The sequence below is a fragment of the Oncorhynchus mykiss genome, chromosome 2 (assembly GCF_057628025.1).
Source record: "Oncorhynchus mykiss isolate SJ-2025 chromosome 2, ASM5762802v1, whole genome shotgun sequence".
In the NCBI taxonomy this organism is placed as follows: Eukaryota; Metazoa; Chordata; class Actinopteri; order Salmoniformes; family Salmonidae; genus Oncorhynchus; species Oncorhynchus mykiss.
The window spans coordinates 73897808-73919532 of NC_143023.1; the positions used below are offsets into that span (position 1 = coordinate 73897808).

Consider the following 21725-nt stretch of genomic DNA (forward strand, 5'->3'; position numbering starts at 1 on the left):
CAACCCTGCAGGCATGACACAAAACGCAGAAATAAAAATATAATTCATGCCTTTGACGAACTTCTTCTGTTGGCACTCCAATATGTCCCATAAACATCACAAATGGTCCTTTTGTTCGATTAATTCCGTCGATATATATATCCAAAATGTCCATTTATTTGCCGTGTTTGATCCAGAAAAACACCTTGCGCAACGTGACTACAAAATATCTCAAAAGTTACCTGTAAGCATTGTCCAAACATTTAAAACTACTTTTGTAATACAACTTTAGGTATTTTTTTACGTAAATAATCAATTAAATTTAAGAAGGGATATACTGTGTTCAATACCGGAGGAAAACAAAGTGGAGCGTGCTTTCAGGTCACGCGCCTCTAACAAAGAGTACACTTCCCTCGAGCCTCATTACTTCTTTATTTCTCAAAGGGAAAACCTCAACCAATTTCTAAAGACTGTTGACATCAAGTGGAAGCGATAGGAACTGCAGGAAAGTCAATTAGAAATCTGGATTCCCAGGCCTCCTGGGTGGCGCAGTGGTTAAGGGCGCTGTACGGCTTCCGGGTTGGATGCGCGCTGTGTTAAGAAGCAGTGCGGTTGTGTATCGGAGGACGCATGACTCTCAACCTTTGTCTCTCCCGAGCTTGTACGGGAGTTGTACTAAAACAATTGGATACCATGAAATTGGGGAGAAAGAGGGGTAAAAAAAGAAATAATACAAATAAAAACAGAAATCTGGATTCCCAATGAAAACCCATTGAAAAGAGAGTGACCTCAAAAAAAAAATCTGAACTGTTTGTCCTCGGGGTTTTGCCTGCAAAAAAGTTATGTTATACTCACAGACATGATTCAAACAGTTTTAGAAACTTCAGAGTGTTTTCTACAAATCTACTGATAATATGCATATCTTAGCTTCTGGGTCTGAGTAGCAGGTCATTTACTTTGGACACGCTTTTCATCCGGACGTGAAAATACTGCCCCCTGTCCCAAAGAAGTTAATGGTGGTGGGTTTGCGCCAGTTACTGACGGTGTTGACTTTGTTCTCATCCATGCTGACCCCTCCAGGTGTCAGTACGAAACTGAGGAAGTTTACCAAGGTTGCTTTGAAGGTGCTCTTTTCAGTCTTCACATAAAGGTTATGGTCAAGAAGACCAAGGTTGAAGAACCTTTTGCACGTGTTACTTCAGGGAGTAAATCAGGATGTCATCAATGTAGACGATGAGAAAGAGGTTGATCATATCCTGGAAAACCTTGTTCATAAAGGATTGGAAGACAGCAGGGGCTTTAGTAAGGCATGACCAGGTATTCGTAGTGCCCTCGTGCAGTGATAAAGGCAGTCTTCCATTTGCCACCTTCATGTATACGGTCAAGGTTATAGGCACTTCACAGGTTGAGTTTTGTATAGATGTTGATGTGGCCCACTTGCTCAAGGGTCACTGGAATCAGAGGAAGAGGGAAACGGTTCTTGACCATGACGTCATTTGGGGAATGGTAATCAATACGTGGATGGAGACCACCATCCTTTTTTCCAACGAAGAAGTTGGACACAGCCGGGGAAGAGGAAGGACGAATGAAACCGTTTGAGCGATTCATCAATGTAGTCCTCCATTGCTTCATTTTCCGGGATAGATGGGGGGTAAACACAGCCCTTCGGTGGGGACGCTCCAGGGAGTAAGTCAATAGCACAGTCCCCTGGGTGATGTGGTGGCAGAGTGGAGTACTTGATTTTGCTGTACTGGGTGTATTCAGATGGTATACTGTGTGGCACTGCAGGGTAGGCTGAGACAACTGTAGAAGCAGGTAGAAGACCAGGACAGTAGTTGACCTTGTCGCCACGAGATGGCAGGGTCATGACAACAAAGCCAGGGGTGTCCAAGGATGAGTAGCTGTTTAGGGGATGAGAGTTCCATGGTTTCGGTGTGGAAGACTCCAATCTGGAGGGTGAAGCTCTGTGTCAAGTGCATAATGAAGCCCCTGCCCAATGGCTGTCCTTCCAGGGTGTTAATCCTTAAGGGAGGGGTGACATGTGTTAGATCGATGTCAGACTCTTGTACTAGCTGGTGATCGATGAAATTACCTGCTGCTCCCAAATCTATCGAGCCCTCTATGTACTTAGTAACCCCCTTCATGGTTATCAATACTGGGACGGAGAATTGCTTCTGGGATATGTTTAGAAATAAGGACACTCCTACCTGCATGGCAATGGAGGGACCCTTATCTCTCTGTGGGAGCGAACAGGGCAATGGCTGAGTAGATGATCTTTCCCTCCACAGTATAGGCAGAGCCCTTCTTGGATCCGCCTTTGACGTTCGATACACGGGAGAGGAGCATGGCCCAACTGCATGTGCTCTGAAAGACTCAGACGGGATCATGGAGAGAGAAGGTTTGGTGTTCCTGGGTGGCAGAGATCTTCAGCGGTCGGCGATGAGGTGGTCGATGGAGATGGACAGACGAATGTATGGATTTAAATCCTGAAGGTCACCTCTACAGGCCAGCTCCGCCTGAAGTTCCCTGTTGAGCCCTCATCGGTAGATGGTAAGTAAAGCAGCCTCAATACATCCACTCCCTGCAGCCATGGTGCGGAACTCGAGGGCATACTCAGCACCTGAATTGCGTCCTTGTTGAAGGTCTATGAGGAGGTCTCCTATAGGACGACCGGAAGGAGAGTGACCGAGTCATTCCAGGGTGTGAAAATGGGTCTGGGATCCGAGTTCTGTGCTGTTGGCAGTCCATATGGCGGGGGCCCAATCCAGGGTTTTGCCTGTGAGTAGAGACAGCAAAATCCACCATGCTCTTGTGGGTGGCAAAGTTAGTGGGGTTGTGCTCAATGTATTTGCTGCATTGCATCAGAAATCCCTGACATTTCCCAGGTGAACTGTCATATTTACCAGGCATGGATATGAATGAAGGAGGGCTATGGGTTACGATACCTGGCATCGGAGGAGTAGGGATAGGATGCCGGAGAAGATGGCAGATTTCCTCCATACGCTCCTCTTGCTGGGTTAGGCGCCGCTGTAGCTCCGCTGAATCCATTCCGTTTTTAGGTGAGGTATACTGTAATGAATACTCAGGGAGAAAAAGGTATAGATTCACGCGCAGAGCAGCAGCGGCTTCGCAGAAGGCAGGAATCGCGGTCACAGGCAGGTATGTGGCCATACACACTTAGGCAAACAGGCAGGTGAATCAAAACTAGGACTGAAGGCTATAACTGGTTCCCACAAACGAGCTAGGAAAAGGCTTAGTAAGCTTAGGCTTAGAGTCAAAGCGAACAATACCTTACAAAGGCACAAACAGAATGAACTGAACTAAGTAAGGAGCTGATGAGACCAGGTGAGTAACTAACAGGTGAAATGAATTAACAAAAATGAAAGACAGGGTTACGTTCATTAACACAAAGAAACAGAACACAAGGTTGACTAAGAAAATAAATACAGAACCTTACAAAGACAGTGTCGTAAGACAGCTTGATGAATCTTACACTCCCAAAAACCTGCAGTTCAGAATGTCCCCATCTCTGATCAAGAGTTGAATAAGATTTTGAAATAACATATTTACATTAATTAATGTAATGAACCATTAACTACGCTAAGCTGGGCATAGGGAGTAGACATTGAAATGGGCAAAGAGATGTGGCCTTTCCAGGCCCCTCGGTTACCTCATCACACAGACTGGCTGGCTGCAGAGTTCCCATTCACTAACAAAACTATAGAGGGTCATCTCAACAGCAACGATGATGTGCTGCAGTGGAATGGAAGTAGTCTCCAGAGGATAATGTGATGATATCTCCCTCTCTGTAGAAATTCCTAAATTGCTTTGTCAGTTAGTTACTATGGCTCCGATACTGGCGCTCTGCAGCTTTGCTCGGAAGTGCTTCTGCAGCTCCTTATCTTCCTCAGCTGTGGTATCTTTAGATCTGTGTGACTGGTTGTGAAATAACCTATGAGTGTTGCTGTAGGACTGTGTCAACACTGCTCCCCTGGCCTCCTAGCCTGATGGCCAATGTGTCAGGCCTAGGGTCCATAGTATGTGTCTGCATCTCGATCTTCCATTTAAGCCCCACTTGACAGATGACACATCCTCCCCGTCACACATCACATCATACCCGTCACACATCACATCATCCCTGTCACACATCACCTCCTCCACTTCACACATCACATCTGCTCCTTAACACATCCCATCTGAACCTGCTTTACTAGAGCAGAGTACTGGAGGGGCCAACACAGGCCGAAGGACACATCTGGGAGCATGTGACCCAGGCTGTCCAGATGGTGTCCAGTTTGTGTGTGACGCAGGTGGCCAGTGCTTGTGTTTACAGGTGTGTGTGTGTGTGTATAGATGATGGGCATAGCAAGGGGGACCATAGCTATTTATATCAGTCAACACTTTTCCAGTCAACACTACCACAGTGGAATTCAGGAAGCCTTGACCCCTCCCGTGCTGCTCGAATTGCAAACCTGATAGACATAGCACCTGTTTAACTAGTAGGACTACAAGCACCGCTATTTATGAGTTCCACACGTTTATATCTAGAACTATCCTTTGACTGACTTTGCAATACAGTGATATACAGTACACCAGGGTTTACAACAGGAACAGGAGGATATGCAGGATATGACTGATTCCGAGTATTGGGAATTATACCTCTTTTACGTCAGACATAGACAGACATAGACATAGCGGTGCTTGTAGTCCTACTAGTTAAACAGGTGCTATGTCTATGCAAAAAAATTCAGTGTGGGAAAGATAACATTGCAGCAGTTTATCCTGCTCTCAACTTGTTAACTCTTTTAATGTTGAGTTAATGTGTCTAGATTACCTCAAGACTTTGCTCTGCCTTGAATAAACTCCTGTCATTCAACCACTTCTCCAGCTCCCTGTAACAGTACAATGGGAAAATTATGTTTCCGTAAACAATTCCATGGTGGCACGTCACTGTATGATGCAGCTGAGCCTCCCTATAAGCACTCATCCCTATTGGATTGCTGCTATGGGACTTGGTTTTATTTTTATCTCAGCCTTGTGAATGAATCAGTTCTCACATGCTTTGGTTTCTCCCAGTATAGGACTATAGCAGTAACTGGGCAGGGGAAGGAAGGCCAGTAGGCTCTGGCAGTAACTAGGAAGGCCCAGCTTGGTCTCCAAGACGTAACATAGTAAATGTTTTTTTATTTTACCTTTATTTAACTAGGCTAGTCAGTTAAGAACAAATTCTAATTTTCAATGACGGCCTAGGAACAGTGGGTTAACTGCCTGTTCAGGGGCAGAACGACAGATTTGTACCTTGTCAGCTTGGGGATTTGAACTTGCAACCTCCCATTTACGAGTCCAACACGCTAACCACTAGGTTACCCTGCCGCCCCAAATCTGGGACATTCAAATTAGTATGATATGTTATGTTTGGTATGGTTACATAAGACAGAATGTTGCATAAATATGCAGAAATCATCCCGCCATTTCCTGGTTGCAATTTTTCACCTAAATTCCATTTGTGACAAAACAAGCAAATATAATGTAGAGAATCTTTGTACCATTTAAACCGCTGTGAAATGTAATTTCCATAACCAAAAATATTGTATTTTCAGCTGTTTGAAGCTGCTGTTCAAAACTGAAAGTAAAAGACGCTAAATCTAAACTTAAGCAAGAGAAGCATAGAAATAGCGCATATAGAACAGATCTACCGTTGCTTAGACTTGCTTTCAATGAGAATGACAGATCTATAGCTCCCATTTATATATGCATTTGGTCACAGCTTTAAGGCAATAACAGAAGGTGGTGCTAATTAGCAACTTTGCAAATCATTACTAATTTTTAGCTACTTTGCAACGACTTAGTATGTTAGCTAACCCTTCGCCTAACCAAAATTCTCTGAGACCATGTTGGAATGCCAGTAAAGTGACTCTGGCAGTAACTTTGAAGGCCAGTAGAGTGACTCTGAACGTAACTCGGAAGGCCAGTAGAGTGACTCTGGCAGTAACTAGGAAGACCAGTAGAGTGACTCTGAACGTAACTCGGAAGGCCAGTAGAGTGACTCTGGCAGTAACTAGAAAGGCCAGTAGAGTGACTCTGGCAGTACCTAGAAAGGCCAGTAGAGTGACTCTGGCAGTAACTAGGAAGGCCAGTAGAGTGACTCTGGCAGTAACTAGGAAGGCCAGTAGAGTGACTCTGGCAGTAACTTTGAAGGCAAGTAGAGTGACTCTGGCAGTAACTAGGAAGACCAGTAGAGTGACTCTGGCAGTAACTAGGAAGGCCAGTAGAGTGACTCTGGCAGTAACTAGGAAGGCCAGTAGAGTGACTCTGGCAGTAACTAGGAAGGCCAGTAGAGTGACTCTGGCAGTAACTAGGAAGACCAGTAGAGTGACTCTGGCAGTAACTAGGAAGACCAGTAGAGTGACTCTGGCAGTAACTAGGAAGTCCAGTAGAGTGACTCTGGCAGTAACTAGGAAGGCCAGTAGAGTGACTCTGGCAGTAACTAGGAAGGCCAGTAGAGTGACTCTGGCAGTAACTAGGAAGGCCAGTAGAGTGACTCTGGCAGTACCTAGAAAGGCCAGTAGAGTGACTCTGGCAGTAACTAGGAAGGCCAGTAGAGTGACTCTGGCAGTAACTAGGAAGGCCAGTAGAGTGACTCTGGCAGTAACTTTGAAGGCAAGTAGAGTGACTCTGAATGTAACTCGGAAGGCCAGTAGAGTGAACCTGGCAGTAACTTTGAAGGCAAGTAGAGTGACTCTGCCAGTAACTAGGAAGACCAGTAGAGTGACTCTGGCAGTGACTAGGAAGGCCAGTAGAGTGACTCTGAATGTAACTCGGAAGGCCAGTAGAATGACTCTGGCAGTAACTAGGAAGGCCAGTAGAGTGACTCTGGCAGTAACTAGGAAGACCAGTAGAGTGACTCTGAATGTAACTCGGAAGGCCAGTAGAATGACTCTGGCAGTAACTAGGAAGGCCAGTAGAGTGACTCTGGCAGTAACTAGGAAGACCAGTAGAGTGACTTTGGCAGTAACTAGGAAGGCCAGTAGAGTGACTCTGGCAGTAACTAGGAAGGCCAGTAGAGTGACTCTGGCAGTTGCTAGGAAGGCCAGTAGAGTGACTGAATGTAACTAGGAAGGCCAGTAGAATGACTCTGGCAGTAACTAGGAAGGCCAGTAGAGTGACTGAATGTAACTAGGAAGGCCAGTAGAATGACTCTGGCAGTAACTAGGAAGGCCAGTAGAATGACTCTGGCAGTAACTAGGAAGGCCAGTAGAGTGACTCTGGCAGTTGCTAGGAAGGCCAGTAGAGTGACTGAATGTAACTAGGAAGGCCAGTAGATTGACTCTGAACGTAACTAGGAAGGCCAGTAGATTGACTCTGAACGTAACTAGGGAGGCCAGTAGAATGACTCTGAACGTAACTAGGAAGGCCAGTAGATTGACTCTGAACGTAACTAGGAAGGCCAGTAGAATGACTCTGGCAGTAACTAGGAAGGCCAGTAGATTGACTCTGAACGTAACTAGGAAGGCCAGTAGATTGACTCTGAACGTAACTAGGAAGGCCAGTAGATTGACTCTGAACGTAACTAGGAAGGCCAGTAGAATGACTCTGGCAGTAACTAGGAAGGCCAGTAGATTGACTCTGAACGTAACTAGGAAGGCCAGTAGAATGACTCTGAACGTAACTAGGAAGGCCAGTAGATTGACTCTGAACGTAACTAGGAAGGCCAGTAGAATGACTCTGGCAGTAACTAGGAAGGCCAGTAGAATGACTCTGGCAGTAACTAGGAAGGCCAGTAGATTGACTCTGAACGTAACTAGGAAGGCCAGTAGATTGACTCTGAACGTAACTAGGAAGGCCAGTAGAATGACTCTGGCAGTAACTAGGAAGGCCAGTAGAATGACTCTGGCAGTAACTAGGAAGGCCAGTAGAATGACTCTGGCAGTAACTAGGAAGGCCAGTAGAATGACTCTGGCAGTAACTAGGAAGGCCAGTAGATTGACTCTGATGGTGACTGGGAAAATCCAATAAGTTGAATGGGTTTAATGAGCGACTAGTGTTTTTTGAAGTCAGCTCAGTTTCCGTTCTATAATTGAAAAAATATATTCCCTTTTCAATTTTTTAATTTTTTAATTTTTTTTTACATAAATGCAAAAATTCCAATGCCAAAAATAGTGAACATTAAATTGCCACATCAATAGAAAAATAGGACATTTCTATGAAAGAAAAAACATATTTTTTGTGTATTACTTTTAAAAAGAATTGTATAATTTAATATTTTTTTATTCCTTAAAGTCGTCATCTCATCTCTGATCAGGCAGTAGCAGCCAGCCAGCTAGACAAAGTTATCTCTGTGCTCCCCATACTGTCTTTAGTGTTACTAGTATGCCTCTAGAGCTGTCTGACTAAATCATTTTACTAGTTCTTCAAAGTAGATAAGGCATACATTCACGAACTGTCTCTATCCCTCTCTTTCCTCATTGTGTTGTCTACATTCCTCTCACATGCGGTCTGTGTGTATCTAACCTAACATGCTGACCAGACCCCTCGCGCGAAGGTTGATATTGTCCACCCACTCCAGATGCGATCAGGACACGCAGGTTGAAATATCAAAACAAACTCTGAACTAACTATATTCATTTGGGGACAGATCGAAAAGCATTAAACATTCATGGCAATTTAACTAGCTAGCTTGTTGTTGCTAGCTAATTTGTCCTGGGTTGTTATTTTACCAGAAATGCACAAGATACTGTACGCCAACAATTAATACACAGATAAAAGGGTCAACCGAGTTCATTGCTAGTAATCTCTCTTTCAGGATTCTTCTTCTTCTTTGGACTTTATATGGCAGTAGGCAACCAGCTTCAAGGTGCATTACCACTACCAACTGGACTGGAGTGTGAACCTCAGTTCATCTTTCAATCACCCATGTGGGTATATGCTCCTAAAAACAAATGCAGCGGATCAAGCGTCACAAATAGAACCAAGTTCTATTTTAGCGCCTGGCTATGCAGACGCGCGCGAGCAGTGTGGGTGAAATGATTGAATAACATGTATGTGTAAATCTATTTTGCAACGCTAGAGCGGTGTGGTGAGCATGTAATGTAGCAGGCTAAAAAGTTTATCCATCTCTGTCCGAGCTGGATAGAACAGGCTCAATGGATTATGGTCATTGTATTGCATTACCACGTTTCTAGGTTGAATATTTGCTTAATGAAAACTACAACTTCCTTTAGCCCAGCGTCCCACATAGTTCTTGACATGATTTATCTAGTGAATTATTTGATTTCCCTCTAGAGAAATGACACGTTGGGCTCACTAAAAACAGAACTAAATGGAATTTAAGTCAATGCACCGACGTCTGTCAATTAGTTGTTTAATAACCACAACAACAACAAATTATTTGGATAATCGCTCAGCTCTAATCAATTGCATTGTTCGGACCGTCAAAACCATTACTAGTACTCATGCAGAAGATAGGCTGGTGATGAATTGGAAGGCATCTTTATGCCTTGGATAACTTGTAGCCTAGTAGAAAATGTAGACCTGCTCACTTACCACCGCAACAACGAACCATGGCATCATCTGCATAGAGAGGAAGGAGAATGAATGTCTGTTTTTGTTCCGTTTGGAAAGTGAAGTGTGTGAATGTTTTTGACTTCTGTTTTAGTTTCCGCTAAGATATATTATTTTCCCTACATTGTGTCAAAAGGAGACATGCTAAATATGTTATTCCAACCTGAATGGGAAACTAACTCGCAGCTCTTTTCCACAACCTTGAAATTTGCTACAGTAGCAGAAAGGTTTGCTCCAACCTGATTGTATCTGAATGAAAAGGGAGTCAAAAAGAAACCGCAGAAATCCTTTCTTCAGATGTATCATATGTGTTTGCTATGGTCCGTGGTATCTTGACCAGAGCAAATTATATGGTGTTTTCTGTGAAAGAGATGATGAGACAATTCAGTATATTCAAACCATACTGGAGAGAGAAGTACAGAGTTGCAATCTCTATGCTGTCAGAGAGGACCTCCTTCTCTTATTCCCATAAAGTTCAACTGTTGGTGTGCCTCAGCAAAACTCTGACTGATACATGTGGGCCAGTAGTGTAGTGTAGGTCTCTACTTCTGCCTGTCACACAACAGAAGGATTAGTGGAGCAGCAGCTGCTCATTGGTCAGATGGACTTGACTCCAATTTGCTTCTCACAAAGAAGGCTAATGATGCTTGCCGCTGTCTCCCCTGCTGATGTGGCCCTCACCATGGCCCTGTCTATTGCACGCAACAGTCCACACAAAGGACAGGGGCACTTGGCAGGGGCTACAGTTACAGTGTAGCCAAGCAGACCTTCACAACTCTGACGCTTCTCTTTTTTAGCTCTTTAGAATTTCAAATCAAATCAAATGCTATTGGTCACATACACATGGTTAGCAGATATTAATGCGAGTGCATCAAAATGCTTGTGCTTCTAGTTCCGACCATGCAGTAATATCTAACAAGTAATATAACAATTTCACAAACACTACATTATACACACAAGTGTAAAGGAATGAATAAGAATATGTACATATAAATATATGGATGAGCAATGGCCATGTAGCATAGGCAAGATGCAGTAGATGGTATAGAGTACAGTATATACATATGAGATGAGTAATGTAGGGTATGTAAACATCATATAAAGTGGCATTGTTTAAAGTGACTAGTGAGTGATACATTTATTACATCAATTTTTAATTATATCTTTAATGTGCTTGCCAAGACCATGAGTGGACACCAATGATTTATATATAAACTAGATGAATACCTGGGGCACTGTTTTGAAGCAACCGCACCCCATCGTGACACTCCCTCACCGTTGTAAAATCTCTTATTTTTTAAGCTATTGAAATTCATTTATTAATGTCTACATTTGTTTTTGCCATCTTTATTCTATTGCAGACACCTTAATGTATACTTTAACATTATATTATATGATTTAAACATAAAAATGTAGCATTCAAAAATATATAAAAAAAATTTCCTTAAAATAAAATTTTTTGAAAGTATGTTACTGTTCCCACTACAACAACAAAATACATAAATGCATGTATTTTTGGCCTTTCAGCTAATTGGAAAACTGTAGAATTTCATTCATTCCTATGGAGGACTGCTTCTTCTAGGGAGTGCCAATATGCCCATCCGGTGGCTTCAAAGCCTCTCATTGGTGTCACGTGTGCTCCCTCTCCACCCTCTAGATCACCAGGCTGCTCGTTATGGCGCACACCTGTTGCCATTGTTAAGTGCACCTGCGTGTCATCAGATTCACCTGGACTCCATCACTGCCCTGATTACCTTCCCTATATATGTCACTCCCTTCGGTTCCTTCCCAAGGCGTATTTGTTTCTGTTTCATGTCTGTGTGCTGTTCGAGTTTCTTGTTTTGCATTATGTTCCATTTATTTATTAAAACACTCCCTGAACTTGCTTCCTGACTCTCAGCGCACATTGTTACAATTGGCCAATACATAGCATCAGCAATTTATGGTTTACATACAGTACAGCTTTGGTGGACACAAACTACCTTGTATGCCCACAGCTTGTCAATATGATATATGAAATCATCATGAAAAAACCCACAAAGCAGCTGTTTAAGAGCATTATAAAAGTAAAGTGAACCACTGAAATTGAGAGTATGGCAAAGGGCAAGACCTCTACGGTCACAGAATGTAATGTGAACAGTATCCCAATTATCTAGGCCTACACAGCACACTAGAGTGGTCTCCATTACCGCTCCGGTCAGCCCTTTAAAGACTACCAATACTCTAGGAGATTGAGTTACACTTGAGGTCGGCCAGTCAATATAAAAAATGAGTAAAGTTATTTTTGGTTTATATTCAAGATTCCCAGTCAATAATGTACCTGATGCCAGTCTAAGGCCCAAGCATCTGTCTATGTGGAACAGGTGAATGGCAGTCAGAGGCAGAATACAGATTCAGAGACTAAGCTAAATCAAGAGGGAAATATAAAATGGGGTTATTTTACTGCACACCTGTGATTATGCACTTGAGATTCCCACAGGGGAATCTTTTGCTTGAATCTCAAAGAACGTTTATTTTGGAATAGGACTGACATCACGACTATAACTACAGCGAATTAAGTTATGAGGTTATTTTCTGCATGTGGCATTTGTCATCGTCTTTATGTTAAACTGCGGTCATTAAAGCTGTGAAGAGGTTTTGTTTACAAGTGGTACTGAATAACAGATGATCAAAATGTATCAAATGTCAGAAAGCCCCTCAGGTTAAGAATGTCTCACCACCACCTGGGAGCCGCAGAGCACCTCATTGACTATACAATGAATTAATCAGGAGCATCTGGATGAGACAGGATACATGTTTTACTCCAGGTATCAACACTGCGGAAGGTGTCCTGTCTCCTGTTTTTAAATTTATGTCTATTTTACTACCCAACTAAATCACTCAACTGTAAAAATGCAAATATGTATGCATTTTCAAAACTCCAACCCAGCTATATTTCTCTCTAACCCCTTGAAGAATCCTAATTTTAAAAAACTGGTTGATTAAAAAAATAGACCATTGAGTCTATTGCTCACTTTGAGGACAATACAGTGCCATTAACACGGCCCGCTACCAAAACCTGTGGGCTCTCCTTCACTGCAGCCAATGTGAATAAAACATTTAAACGTGTTAACCCTCGCAAGGCTGCCGGCCCAGACGGCATCCCTAGCCTCGTCCTCAGAGCATGCACAGACCAGCTGGCTGGTGTGTTTACGGACATATTCAATCAATCCCTATCCCAGTCTGCTATTTCCACATGCTTCAAGAGGGCCACCATTGTTCCTGTTCCCAAGAAAGCTAAGGTAACTGAGCTAAACGACTATCGCCCCGTAGCACTCACTCCGTCAACATGAAGTGCTTTGAGAGACTAGTCAAGGATCATATCACCTCCACCCTACCTGACACCCTAGACCCACTCCAATTTGCTTACCGCCCCAATAGGTCCACAGACGATGCAATCGCAATCACACTGCACACTGCCCTAATCCATCTGGACAAGAGGAATACCTACAGTGCCTTGCGAAAGTATTCGGCCCCCTTGAACCTTTGCGACCTTTTGCCACATTTCAGGCTTCAAACATAAAGATATAAAACTGTATTCTTTTGTGAAGAATCAACAACAAGTGGGACACAATCATGAAGTGGAACGACATTTATTGGATATTTCAAACTTTTTTAACAAATCAAAAACTGAAAAATTGGGCGTGCAAAATTATTCAGCCCCTTTACTTTCAGTGCAGCAAACTCTCTCCAGAAGTTCAGTAAGGATCTCTGAATGATCCGATGTTGACCTAAATGACTAATGATGATAAATACAATCCACCTGTGTGTAATCAAGTCTCCATATAAATGCACCTGCACTGTGATAGTCTCAGAGGTCCGTTAAAAGCGCAGAGAGCATCATGAAGAACAAGGAACACACCAGGCAGGTCCGAGATACTGTTGTGAAGAAGTTTAAAGCCGGATTTGGATACAAAAAGATTTCCCAAGCTTTAAACATCCCAAGGAGCACTGTGCAAGCGATAATATTGAAATGGAAGGAGTATCAGACCACTGCAAATCTACCAAGACCTGGCCGTCCCTCTAAACTTTCAGCTCATACAAGGATAAGACTGATCAGAGATGCAGCCAAGAGCCCCATGATCACTCTGGATGAACTGCAGAGATCTACAGCTGAGGTGGGAGACTCTGTCCATAGGACAACAATCAGTCGTATATTGCACAAATCTGGCCTTTATGGAAGAGTGGCAAGAAGAAAGCCATTTCTTAAAGATAGCCATAAAAAGTGTTGTTTAAAGTTTGCCACAAGCCACCTGGGAGACACACCAAACATGTGGAAGAAGGTGCTCTGGTCAGATGAAACCAAAATGGAACTTTTTGGCAACAATGCAAAACGTTATGTTTGGCGTAAAAGCAACACAGCTGAACACACCATCCCCACTGTCAAACATGGTGGTGGCAGCATCATGGTTTGGGCCTGCTTTTCTTCAGCAGGGACAGGGAAGATGGTTAAAATTGAAGGGAAGATGGATGGAGCCAAATACAGGACCATTCTGGAAGAAAACCTGATGGAGTCTGCAAAAGACCTGAGACTGGGACGGAGATTTGTCTTCCAACAAGACAATGATTCAAAACATAAAGCAAAATCTACAATGGAATGGTTCAAAAATAAACATATCCAGGTGTTAGAATGGCCAAGTCAAAGTCCAGACCTGAATCCAATTGAGAATCTGTGGAAAGAACTGAAAACTGCTGTTCACAAATGCTCTCCATCCAACCTCACTGAGCTCGAGCTGTTTTGCAAGGAGGAATGGGAAAAAATGTCAGTCTCTTGATGTGCAAAACTGATAGAGACATACCCCAAGCGACTTACAGCTGTAATCGCAGCAAAAGGTGGCGCTACAAAGTATTAACTTAAGGGGGCTTAATAATTTTTGCACGCCCAATTTTTCAGTTTTTGATTTGTTAAAAAAGTTTGAAATATCCAATAAATGTCGTTCCACTTCATGATTGTGTCCCACTTGTTGTTGATTCTTCACAAAAAAATAGAGTTTTATATCTTTATGTTTGAAGCCTGAAATGTGGCAAAAGGTCGCAAAGTTCAAGGGGGCCGAATACTTTCGCAAGGCACTGTATGTAAGAATGCTATTCATTGATTACAGCTCTGAATTTAACACCATAGTACCCTCCAAACTAGTCATTAAGCTCGAGATCCTGGGTCTCGACCCCGCCCTGGGGGTCCTGGACTTTCAGACGGGCCAGCCCCAGGTGGTGAGGGTAGGAAACAACATCTCCACCCTGCTGATCCTCAACACTGGGGCCCCACAAGGGTGCGTTCTCAGCCCTCTCCTGTACTCCCTGTTCACCAATGTCTGCGTGGCCATGCACGCCTCCAACTCAATCATCAAGTTTGCAGACGACACCACAGTGGTAGGCTTGATTACCAACAATGACGAGACGGCCTACAGGGAGGAGGTGAGGGCCCTCGGAGTGTGCTGTCAGGGAAATAACCTCACACTCAACATTAACAAAACAAAGGAGATGATTGTAGACTTCAGGAAACAGCAGAGGTAGCACCGCCCTATCCACATCGACGTGACAGTAGTGTAGAAGGTGGAAAGTTTTAAGTTCCTCGGCATACACATCACGGACAAACTGAAATGGTCCACCCACACAGACAGCATGGTGAATAAGGCGCAGCAGTGCCTCTTCAACCTCAGGAGGCTGAAAAAATTTGTCTTGTCACCAAAAACACTCACAAACTTTTACAGATGTACAATCGAGAGCATCCTGTCGGGCTGTATCACCGCCTGGTACGGCAACTGCTCCACCCACAACCGTAAGGCTCTCCAGAGAGTAGTTAGGTCTGCACAACGCATCACCAGGGGCAAACTACCTGCCCTCCAGGACACCTACACCACCCGATGTCACAGTAAGGCCAAAAAGGTCATCAAGGACAACAGCCACTCGAGCCGCTATCATCCAGAAGGCGAGGTCAGTACAGGTGCATCAAATCTGGGACCGAGATTATGAAAAACAGCTTCTATCTCAAGGCCAACAGACTGTTAAACAGCCATTACTAACATTGAGTGGCTGCTGCCAACATACTGACTCAATCTCTAGCCACTTTAATAATTAAAAATTGGATGTAATAAATGTATCACTAGTCACTTTAAACTATGCCACTTTATAATGTTTACATACCCTACACTACTAATCTCATATGTATATACTGTACTCTATACCATCTACTGCATCTTGCCTATGCCGTTCGGCCATCACTCACCCATATATATTTTTATGTACATATTCTTATTCATTCCTTTACACTTGTGTGTATAAGGTAGTTATTGTGAAATTCTTAGATTACTTGTTAGATATTACTGCACGGTCGGAACTAGAAGCACAAGCATTTCGCTACACTCATTAACATCTGCTAACCCTGTATATGTGACCAATAAAATTTGATTTGATTTGGTGTGACATGATCAAATCTCAATGCTTGGACAGTGCCTGAGGTGCATAGTGCCTCTGACCATCACTGCAATATGAGCTGATGTCTGATAGGGACATGCCTTTTCTTTGTTTTGGACTAGAACCCACAGCAACAAATGTTTCCAAGAAATAGCCTACTCTGGTTGCATTTATGCACCACTCAGGCAAACAACCAGCACTAATACGCATGGTGATACCACTTTTCGGAGCTTGAGTTTTTTTTTGTCAGTAGTAGACACCATCCAGTTAGCCTGACCTCACTCAGTACCTTATGCACACAGAAATGCATGCCTTCGGGAAGAGATAATTTATGGCTTAGTATTTTGTGAATCATTACCAAGTCATCTCTCTTTGTGTATTCTATTTGTTTACCATTAGAAACAAAACCTGAATGCCCATACATGCTGCGTGATATTATGATATTAACATGTACTGAAAAGGTCAGAGCCCCATAGAGAGGAGAGTATTTGTCTCAACTCTGTTTGTCTCAATTCTGTTTGTCTCAGCATGTCAAATATGATCTGATGGGCCTGTTAAGTGAACAGATGATGTGTTTTTGTTGGTCCAGGTAAAGTATGCTCTCTGCCCAGTTGAAAACAGACCGACATGGCTACAGGCTGTGAAATGAATCTACGTCCATCCAGTTATGCCCAACAAATACAAACATAGGGAAGTGCACTCAGCCTAAAGTAACTCCAATGTAGCTAGTAGCCTTATGGCTAAACCCTTTGTTAGACCTGAGACGTGTGCGCGAATGGAGTGTTTTTCCAAACCAATGTTCCATGATAAAGAGAAGAATCATGTGAGCTGTGTTGCACTGTCTGTACGCCAATGTGAATGAATGTTCTTTTGTTCATGTGTGCAGATCTCAGCTGAGCCCCTGGGGTGGTTTGAGTGCATCGAGGCTGATTGGAGGCGGCTGTCCATCCTGGAAGGCTTGTTGTGAGGTGAAAGGTCATCAGTCCAAGCCCAGAGTCATCTGTAGCCCCAGAGGAGCTGCCCGGCTTCACTTTTACAACAGAGCACCAGTCTCCCATTCAGGGAGCCCAGACCTACAGGAAGAGAGGGAGAGGAAATATACACAGGGGAGAAGAAGACACTCTTCATGAATTCCCTAAAATCGTGAAAGACAAACCGTATGAGTTGGCTGGCAGTCGTGAGGAGAGGAGCTATGTGGACAATAAGCATGGCCCAGCTCTGTCTCCCGGCATTCCTTCTCCTACTGGCCTACGCCTTTGTCCAAGCAGCTGCCACCGAGGACGATGTCACTCCACGACTCAGCTTCACTTACAGTAAGTGTCATCCATCGCCTTCCTTCCTGACTGTCCCGGACCTGCTGTTTTGACCCTCTCTCTCTCTCTCTCTCTCTCTCGCTCTTTCTCTTTCTCTCTCTCTCTACCGCACCTACTGTCTCAACCTATGAATGCTCGGCTATGAAAAGCCAACTGACATATACTCCTGAAGTACTGACCTGTTGCACCCTCTATAACCACTGTGATTATTATTTGACCCTGCTGGTCATCTATGAATGTTTGAGCATCTTGAAGAATGATACGGCCTTAATGGCCATGTACTCTTATAATCTCCACCCAGCACATCCCTCAGAGCCTGGCTCCTCTCTAGGTTTCTTCCTAGGTTCCAGGCTTTCTTTTTCCTAGCCACCATGCTTCTACATACCGTATGCATTGCTTTCTCTCTGGGGTCTTAGACTGGGTTTCTGTATAAGCACTTTATGACAACTGCTGACGTGAAAAGGGTTTTATGTTTCTCCTGGACCAGTTGTAGTTCATAGTGTGAGAAACACAAGCATTCCTTTAGTGTTGGAGAAACAAAGCAAGAGAAAAAGAGAGGCCAGAGTGTTTACCCTCACTGGGTGCCCTCCCCACTGACCCGGGTGTGTAAGGGAGCCTCAGCCTGCTCCCATCCCAGAACTGTTGTTCATCTATGAATAAGAGCAGGGAGTTGTGTGGGGTTGGGGTGGAGGTGGCTGGGATGGTCCAGGTTGCTGAGAGGAGAGGAGAGCTCTGGAGGGGCCTGGGGCTCAGGCAAGGCTTTGAGGGATATTTGACATGCACAGTAATGCTTGGCAAGGTGTTGATAAACAGACGAATGGGAGCAAGGCTATTCCTCTCTAACCAGCTCTGTGGCCCTGTGGAGGAGCTTAGTGTGTTCTCCATGGGACACATCGAGTTAGAGCACAGCATTTACATAGCTGCCATTAGGGCTGGGAATTGCCAGGGACCCCCTGATACAATATGTCTTGCGATTCTCACAATTCTATGTGTATTGCGATTGGATACTGTGATTTTATTGCGATTTGATGTTCCAAACATATTGCTCACCATATGTCTGCTGCAGCGAGACAAGAGAGAGAGCCATGAGAACGAGTTTTGATCAGTCATGGAAATAAAAGTGCTGAAAACAAATTGGCTCCCTGTTTAAAAAAGAAGATGGAGAACAAGTTATGAAGGAAAAATACTGGAGTTCTGGTCCAGGTGCAGACAACTAACGCAATAATAATATTGCAATACTGTCAAAACAATACAATACGATATATTGTAAAAAAATATATATATCCCGATATGTACAGTAACTGTATAGATTATTTCCCCCCATCACTAACTGCCGTGCTCCCGGAAAGCTGCTGATATTTCAGGACAGTGCCTCACACACTATTCATGGTTTTCCTGTTGAAAGGGAGAGAAAACGTGTTCTGCACGGTATTAGTGATATATTGTTACTCAGTACAAGATACTGATACTGTAACCTACTGGGAGAATTATGCTCCTGTCAGTGGTTTTACATTTTGCTTCAATGCTTTTGTGTTTCCGTTGATTAACTTATTCTATCATTGTAAGACATTTCAATAAGAGTTACCCTGTCAATGACAGTCCCATGAAGGAACATTCATGATGGCTTAGCAGTATGAAAAGATTCCAAACCATGCATTTGACTGGGTGTGTTGCTCTGTGTGTTACCCCACATCTAGAACTTAATGGCAGGAAAGCCAGCTAAATCCCAGAGCATGAATGGCAGCTCCATCAGGGTGGGTCTGTCAAGTCATAGCAGGTCAGAGGTAGTTACAACATGAACCAGGTCATTGCACTCGGTCTTACTCAGGACAATGTCACACACACACAGTTTTCATCAACACGGGAGGTATTGCTCTTCTGCAGCCATCCTCTTATCTCGGCTAATGGTTTGTTTACACAGTTAACTTAAGTAGTAGCTGATCATTTGTTTGCAAAGATAAACTTACACCATCCATATCCAAAAATGTCTTCAAAACAAGTCTTCTGTCAGCGCAGTGCATGTTGAACTAAGAAGTATAGGGATCAGGAGTTGTATGACTTTGTGCTCTCATTATCTGATCTCAGTATGGCTCCTGATTGGTGATTTTGGAAGCAAAGGATATGTAATTGCAATGCAGCCCATTTTGTCAACGTACCAATGCTCTGCCATGGTTGATGACAGTATGCACATAATGCTAAAGCTATGGATGGCTCCCATGCCATTGGGTGTGAACTATTGATAATGTGATTTTACAACCCAGTTCATCACAGTACACATGGTCTCAGGTCTTACAAGCCATTTGGTGGGCAATGGATCCAGTTCTGTAGAAGGCAGTACTAGAAATCCACCTAGGTTATACTTTTCATCAATCTGTATATGTTTTGTTTTCATAGAGAACAAAACCTTTAGTTCTATTTACCTGGGATAGAAGTAATGCAAGAGAATACATGCAGGCATGTAGGGTTAGTTTACTGTTGTTCCCAATGACTCACCTTTTAGGATCCGCCTATAGTCTTTAAGCACCTACTGGCATAGAAACAGTGCGCAGATTGCCTTGTCATATTATCTACACCTACAGTAGATTAAGCCAGTGTGTGTGCTCTTCTGAGGCCAGGAGAGGAGACGATTGAAATGGGTCACGGAGGCCTCAGCTTGGAGTCTTGCCTGCCTGTCCTGCCTGTCCCAGCCTGTCCTGCCTGTCCTGCCTGTCCCAACCTGCATCCTGGCTTTCCCTTGGTGGACCTCTATAGTCCCAGGTCCTCTCTCTTACCTGCCAGCCTCCACAAAGCCCCCAGCATGGCCCCGACGGAACGTTTCACAACAGCAAAAACCATCACTCACAAACTGAAAAGGCAGTTTCACACGTCTCCTTGGACTGGAAAATATATTAGCGTTTTGGGTTAATCACTCATCCTGAATGAACACCATAAAACATGTAAGATCAAAATGTCACTCTCCTGCGGCCTCCTTAAGGGCGCTGTACTGCTGCGCCACCAGAGACTCTGGGTTCGCGCCCAGGCTTTGTCGTAACCGGCCGTGACCGGGAGGTCCGTGGGGCGACGCACAATTGGCCTAGAATCGTCCGAGTTAGGGAGTGTGTGGCCGGTAGGGATATCCTTGTCTCATCGCGCACCAGCGACTCCTGTGACGGGCCGGTCGCAGTGCGCGCTAACGGTGTTTCCTCTGACACATTGGTGCGGCTGCCTTCCGGGTTGGATGCAGGCTGTGTTAAGAAGCAGTACGGCTTGGTTGGGTTGTGTATCGGAGGACGCATGACTTTCGACCTTCGACCTTCGTCTCTCCTGAGCCCGTACGGGAGTTGTAGCGATGAGACAAGATAGGAAATACTAACAATTGGATACCATGAAAAAGAGGATAAAAAAATTAAAATAAGTCACTTTCAGTCATGTCAAGATTTGATCAAGATTATGGATATACAGTAGGGACAAGTTTCTATTTTCTTACTTGTGTCTCTGTAAGAAAAAAGGGTGGGGGGGTAAATAGTTACAGCAGCATTTATTAGGAATAAACCAGCTGCAAGGTAATTAATATCACATTACTGTACTTCTTACCTCTTACTGTTCTACTGATGAGCTATGCTTTTACTCAACGGAGTCAACATAAGGAAATGACTAACTACAGGAGTGACTCACAGCTCTTAACTTTGAGAGGTTCAGTAGTAAAAAAAACGTCTCTCCCCTCATGAAACAGTTACAGTCGTATAGGCCTAACTATACGACTGCAGATCTGAACCTGACAGGGGAATTATGAGGTCCCACTGACAATTAAATGACCAATATAGATTTGGGGAAAAGATTGGAATAGGCACATGTTAGTGTCCAGTAGTGACATATTTTCAATTGGTAAGCAAACACTCATGAACAGAAAACAAAATGTTTATGGCAATAGGGATGCTGATTGCCAGTGGCTTGACAATGGGAGCTGCCGTTGCCTGCTAACGTCAGTGCCGGTGTGATGGATTTCCCAGGCCCCCCACTGAAGGGCTGTGTCACTCTGTGTTTACTGTATCAAAGCAACATTCCATGCTGTGAGCCTCAGGGACCTGGGCCATACAGAACCCTCCCCCACCCCCCTCTGCCTCTCAGCCCTGTCTGCATACAGTGCCTTGCGAAAGTATTCGGCCCCCTTGAACATTGCGACCTTTTGCCACATTTCAGGCTTCAAACATAAAGATATAAAACTGTATTTTTTTGTGAAAAATCAACAACAAGTGGGACACAATTTTGCATGCCCAATTTTTCAGTTTTTGATTTCTTAAAAAAGTTTGAAATATCCAATAAATGTCGTTCCACTTCATGATTGTGTCCCACTTGTTGTTGATTCTTCACAAAAAAATACAGTTTTATATCTTTATGTTTGAAGCCTGAAATGTGGCAAAAGGTCGCAAAGTTCAAGGG

The 21725-nt window shown here is 43.8% G+C and overlaps 1 protein-coding gene across 3 annotated transcripts in view; it reads left to right on the forward strand.

The window, feature by feature from the left end:
- The window catches only part of LOC110495946 (semaphorin-4B), a 102475-nt gene that overhangs the window by 34775 nt on the left and 45975 nt on the right, over window positions 1-21725 (forward strand). For 2 of the 3 annotated variants that reach the window (XM_021571502.3, XM_021571494.3), the window contains exons 2-3: window positions 2268-2529; window positions 16880-17306. In XM_021571502.3, coding sequence (XP_021427177.3) covers window positions 17153-17306 — 154 coding nt within the window. In that variant the 5' untranslated portion in view covers window positions 2268-2529; window positions 16880-17152. The remainder of the gene's footprint in view (window positions 1-2267; window positions 2530-16879; window positions 17307-21725) is intronic. The other variant, XM_021571509.3, reaches the window with a different exon arrangement.